The 6,000-nt window shown below is 39.9% G+C and overlaps 1 protein-coding gene across 1 annotated transcript in view; it reads left to right on the top strand.

The window, feature by feature from the left end:
- Positions 1-6,000, top strand: part of ano7 (anoctamin 7) — a gene marked incomplete in the record, with an annotated part of 30,247 nt that overhangs the window by 23,605 nt on the left and 642 nt on the right. The window contains 5 exon segments of the mRNA NM_001245973.1: positions 153-305; positions 985-1,121; positions 2,030-2,235; positions 3,010-3,143; positions 5,624-5,714. Of these exon segments, the coding sequence (NP_001232902.1) occupies positions 153-305; positions 985-1,121; positions 2,030-2,235; positions 3,010-3,143; positions 5,624-5,714 (721 nt within the window).

Genomic DNA, 6,000 nt, shown 5'->3' with positions numbered 1-6,000 from the left:
GGTTAATAACTGTAAAGCGCTTAGAAACTTGGACATTTGCTGATGTATTAAGCGCTATATGAGCAGAAATATTATTATTATTATTATTGATGAGTGTGCAAGGAAACTTCATTTTTTACTACAAATGTTTTTGATGGTCGATCTTCTCGTAGGTTTCTGGGTTACCCTGGCAAGTACAACACCTTCTTCGGTCTGCGAGAAGAAGCTTGTGGCAGCGGTGGATGCCTGGTGGAACTAGCCCAGCAACTCTTCATCATAATGGTGGGAAAACAGATCATCAACAACTGCCAAGAGGTTGCCATCCCGTAAGCAATATCCTTACAATCGATTTTCTCAGTTTATTCTTGATATTGATGTTGAAACTTTTGTTCAGATGTGATATGGTATTTAAAAACCCCTTTAAAGAAAAAAATGGAGAAAGAAAAGAAATAGGTATTGTCAATCGCCAGTTTTTACAGAAATGACAGTTACTGGCTGAGTGCTACAGACTACAAGACATGGTAGCCAATATTACATGTTCAAACATAATTTTTACAAATGAAATTTGATTTAACAGTTATTTATCAAGGGTTTAATCCCAAGTTATTGCGAGTTTAATCAAGAGGTTAAGGGATACCAACTGTGGCTGTTGGGCCTACCTTTTCAACTGCTTGGTGGTTTAAACACATTGTTTACGATATGAAATGTCCCATACCAAATCTTGTTTTGCAGTGTCAGAGAAAGTACGTCCCAAAGATTTTTTTTTTCTCATGATAACTAAGTGCATATTCAGGTGATTACAAGTATGTCTTATGTGACATTAAATCATCATTGCATAAAGGTTCCAGAAAAAAATTATGAGTTAACAGTCAAATTGAGATTTTTCACTTTATTTTCAATGAATGAATTACCATGCACATATCTAATATTTTTACATGACATAATATGACATAATACGATAAATGCCCATACAATGGATCCTTTTTTGCATTATTTGGTTGACAGGAAACTGAAGCAGTTTATCATCAGGTGGAAGGTCAAAGGGTCAGCGTTCGGTGGATCAGAAGGACAGAGTAGCCGGTGGGAAGAAGATTACCAGCTTGTGCCTAATGAGGGCCTCTTTGAAGAGTATCTGGAAATGAGTAAGTACATGCACACTCTAGGGAGAGAGAGAGGGAGGGAGGGTAAGTGAGTGAGTGAGTGAGAGAGTGAGTGAGAGAGAGAGTGAGAGTGTGTGAGTGTGAGTGGGTGGGTGGGTGGGTTGATGGCTGTCTGGGTGAATGAGTGAGTGAGTGAGTGAGAGAGTTAGTGAGTGCGTGGGTGGGTGGGTGGGTGAGTGAGAGAGTGAGTGAGTGAGCGCGAGAGAGTGAGTGAGTGGGTGGGTGTGTGGGTGGGTGAGAGAGAGGAGAGAGAGAGAAAGGGAGAGGGAGGGAGGGAGTGAGTGAGTGAGTGAGGGTGGGTGTGTGAGTGTGAGTGAGTGGGTGAGTGAGTGAGTGGGTGGGTGGGTGGGTGCGTGAGTGAGTGAGAGGGTGGGTGGGAGGGAGAGAGGGAGAGAGAGAGAGAGAGAGAGACAGTGAGTGAGTGAGTGAGTGAGTGAGTCCCATATGAAGAAATGATGGGTAACTTGTTAGAGATATACCGTAAATCCAGTCTTGGCAAAATGTTCGTTCATGAATATCCTGCAAAAATGGCTCTGATTTACAAATTTATTATAGATCATGCCACTGAAATTGTTGTTTTCTGTGTGATATACAGAAATGATCCAAAAAATATCCAACTAGTTTTAAAAAGCAAACTTTTAATTCTTAAAGATAAAGCTGCTTTCTGGTCATGCGATTGCATTGTGAAAGAAAAGTTGTGGAATCGATCAGAAAAGGGTGATCATATTTAGAATATTAAGGCATTTGAAGAGCCATATGCTTTTAAGGGAACACTTTTAATCTGATGTTCTTCCACACTTGCATGATACAATGATAACGCTCGCAAATTATTTTTCACCTCTTCCCAGAACTCAACCTTCTCTTTTAATTCTCATTTTGTTTCCTACCAGTCATCCAGTTTGGCTTCATCACTATCTTTGTGGCTGCCTTTCCTCTTGCCCCCGTCTTTGCCATCCTCAACAACTGGCTTGAGATCAGACTGGATGCCCAGAAATTTGTCTGTGAGCTTCGGCGGCCGGTCGCGGAGAGGGCGCAAGACATCGGGGTGTGGTTCGACATCCTAGAGATAATCGCCCAGTTTGCTGTTATCACCAACGTAAGTTTGGTTCATAGGTTCAATATTCTGCAGAAAGATGTGACTTTGTTTTTAATATTCTTGTTTTGACGCGCATGTAGAATCCTATGAATTACAATATATGTGTGGATGGACAGAAAGGGAGTAGACAAAACCTGTATAAATTGAGATCCTTTAATTAGTATGATATTTTGAATGGTCACCAATTAACTCTTTCCTAGATTATTTTGTGTGTTCTTTGCCATTTGGCCTTCCAAAATTAAGAGGTTTGGAGAATGATTTGCAGTATACATGGAGTTATAGGGTGGAACATTGTACTTGGACTGCCTGTTTTACATTTTTATATTTTTAATTTGTGTCCATTTTAGCATTTGATTTTCCCCGGAGAGGAAAATTCAATATATGCAAAATATGTTCAAAACACAACATAAAGAGAAATGAAAGAAAAACAAAACGCCAAATCTTTGGAACTTTTTGTACACAGTAATGGTACTCCATGCTTTTGTTAAAGCCTATCTGCACTGGTTGGGCCAGGAGGGATTAGACCTTGACTGCATGGTCACTGACATGTGGTTATCTAATCAAATCAGCTCTCAATTAACATAAGAAAAAGGCATCATGGGGGATCAACGGGTGCCATTTAGGGCGCAAGTAGCTACAAGTAGTGCAGTCCCGCTATAACGATTTATATTGCATTTTGTAGCCATCCAGTGTAATCCTCAGTGCAGAGTCGGTATAAAAATGTGTTTTTTCATTTGCCTTTGTGATATTCTCCCTGATTCCGAAAAAATGCAGGCCTTTCTGATCGCGTTCACATCAGAGTTCTTACCCAAGCTGCTGTACCAGTACCAGTATAACTTTAGTTTGGATGGGTATGTGGACTTCACTCTCTCTCGTGCCCCAGCAAATGCTTCGGATGCCCCATGCAGGTGAGTGCATGGGTTGATGAATTCATAACCCCATGTTGAAGAAGAATAAAAGTAAAAAATAATAATTGTGCATGTGAAAAATATAATATCAGTTGTTTGAAATCACCAAGAAAATCTCAGATCTTGTTCATCATTTTTGATGAATCAAATTATGAAATGTCATTTCATCACAATCCTACTGTTACTGGGTGCTGCCATTTTGTAGTCCTCACCGGAGATCATGAAATAAATGCGCTATGGATGTTTGATTGGCCAATTATATCAATCATACTTGTATAAGTATAAGTGCATGTTTTTATAAAATCTTCACAAAAATGCAATATTTATTTTTAATTGAAAATATTAATTTCTATTATATATAAATTACATTTGTCATATTAAGACAGTAGTAAGATAGATAGATAATTTATTGGTCCATATTCAAAAACATAGAAAATTGGCCTCCACTGGCAGCACATAAACATAATACAAAGTAGTTGCAAAATAATTGATATGTCACATAATGTACATAAATTCACACGAGATCATGACATTAACAAAAAGCATAAGTATAAATTACATAGTAATAGGGAAAAGTTAAGAAAGAAGTCGACATTCAAAGATTGAGAAGTGAGGAAAAAGTCGTAAGGAGACTGAGGAGCAAAAATAGTAATAAGAGAGAGGGGAGAGGGGGAAAGAGACAGAGAGGGAGGGGAGAGATAGAGAGATAGAGAGATAGAGGGAGAGAGAGAGAAAGATAGGAACGAAAGGTGGACGTAAGGAGAGAAGAGGGTATAAATAGAGGGAGGGGAAAGAAAAGGAAAGGAAGGGGGACGAGTTATACACGACACATGTAACTGTCTATCTGAGAGGTAATAGACCAGTTTTGCAGTGTATCCACGTTGAATGCGCAGGTCCCCGCGAAGTGCGCGGACACGAATGACTCCTCCCACCCGCCAGGAACAATCGTATTCCAACAGGCAGAATGCGAGCTGCACACGAAAGACACTACCAGGCTGGCAATACATTAGAGCTCGCCCAACCTAGAAACAACCAACGTACGCAACTCACACCCCGCCCACCAAAACACAACCACTCCCAACGGTGAATGGAGCCACCCGCATCCAGGCACCCCGACAAAGACCCACGCACTCAACCCGAACCCACTGCGAAACTGGTCCATTATGTTGTACATTTTAAAAAACCGGCTTTATGGTACTAATTATGCGTAAAAACAGAGCAGAGGCAAGATTGAACGGGGGTCAATTGGCAGGTGTTAGAGTTACAAGGAAAATATAAATATATAACTGGCTAACTGGCTGGCAAGAGACTTTCAAAAGGGTCATCGCTTGACATTAGCATTGAACATATGAATGACATTCGGTACAAAGGATTGTCTGTAACGACAGCGGTTGCTCCTCGGTACGCGTAGGCGAATACCTGAGGGATTGAATCCAAAGAAGTGATGTAATGGATGTGATGGGTCATTCATTATTGTGTGAACTTTAAGTAACATACGTTTTTCATACACAGTACTGATAGGGGGAAGATCTGAATAAATTAACCGCTGGGCAATTTTCCTGGGTCTATCTAACTTTCTCCGATTTTGTTTTGAAAGATTACCAAAAGTGCACAACAAATTGAATGTCAGGATACTCTGTATAAGAGATTGGTAGAAGAGAACTATAACTATCTCTATTTAATGTGAGCCGATTCATAACTTTTCAAATTGATTGTTGTATGAAAATGTGAGTTTAAATGTCCTCTATGTAATGACAGAGGTTACAATGAAGGGTTTCATTCTCCTTTAAGCGTAAAGTATTGGTGACTTGGCATTTGCTCTGGCAACATTTACTTTTTCTAAATTACCTCCAGGCTATTTTTGTGGGGGGAGGGGGGGGGGGGGGTTTAGAGGATTAATTTTACAGTTGCTGTGAAAAATTCTTGTGTTGTGATGTATGTTCGGTTTAAGGTTAGGATCAGTTATAGTATGGGGTCCTGGTATGAATTCAGGATTTCAACTTGTGAATGAAATCTGATAATGGTATTGTGACACATAATAGGAGAGCTAGTACAGAGGGTAGCTATATACGTAAGAAGCTGCGGTTATGTATGGCCTCGTATATATGCTACATTGCATGTATATTTGCTTCATAATAATACATAAGATTTATAAGGCGCCAAATCCACTTGACAGTCAAATACTCAAGGCGCAGCTTGTGCAAAAGATGAAATACATGATACATATATACAAAAGTGCGATAGGAAAGGTACAGGCATGAAAGGTAATGGTAATCAATTATAAGCTAAATTAAACAGATATTTGAATGTGTATAATGGATGTTGAATATAATGTGTTTTATTTGTAATTAAACTAATATTTACACATTGATTTTAATTTGGGTAATGATTTTCCTTATGATGTTAGTCGGATACCATCTCTTGCACCGTTGGCTTTGAATGAATATTTCCATTGATTTTGTGTTTTTGTTTTCCCGCAGATATAAAGACTTCCGAGATGAAAACGGGGAGTACACCATCTTCTACTGGCAGCTCTTAGCAGTCAGACTAGGCTTTGTAATTCTTTTTGAGGTAAGTATACTTACCTTCTCCCCCCCCCCCCCTCCAGCCAGTTACTGTAGTAGCGTATTGGTGTTGTGGTCTAGTGGACAAGTCGTCGGACAGTAGATCACAGGGTCTGCGGTTCGAGTCCCGCCGCAGCACTAATGTCCTTTGGCAAGACATTAATCTACATTTGCCACTCTCCACCCATATGTGAAATGGGTACCAGTAGGAAGGAATTCCTTGAATGCTGTGAGCACCAAAATCGGTAGCCTAGCAGAGCGGGGATAATATTGGAGCGCCTTGAGCACCTCGC

The sequence above is a fragment of the Strongylocentrotus purpuratus genome, unplaced genomic scaffold (assembly GCF_000002235.5).
Source record: "Strongylocentrotus purpuratus isolate Spur 01 unplaced genomic scaffold, Spur_5.0 spur5_scaffold_16, whole genome shotgun sequence".
Taxonomy (NCBI): domain Eukaryota; kingdom Metazoa; phylum Echinodermata; class Echinoidea; order Camarodonta; family Strongylocentrotidae; genus Strongylocentrotus; species Strongylocentrotus purpuratus.
Note: the sequence above shows the minus strand (reverse complement) of the source record. Positions and strands in the feature narration are given on the sequence as shown.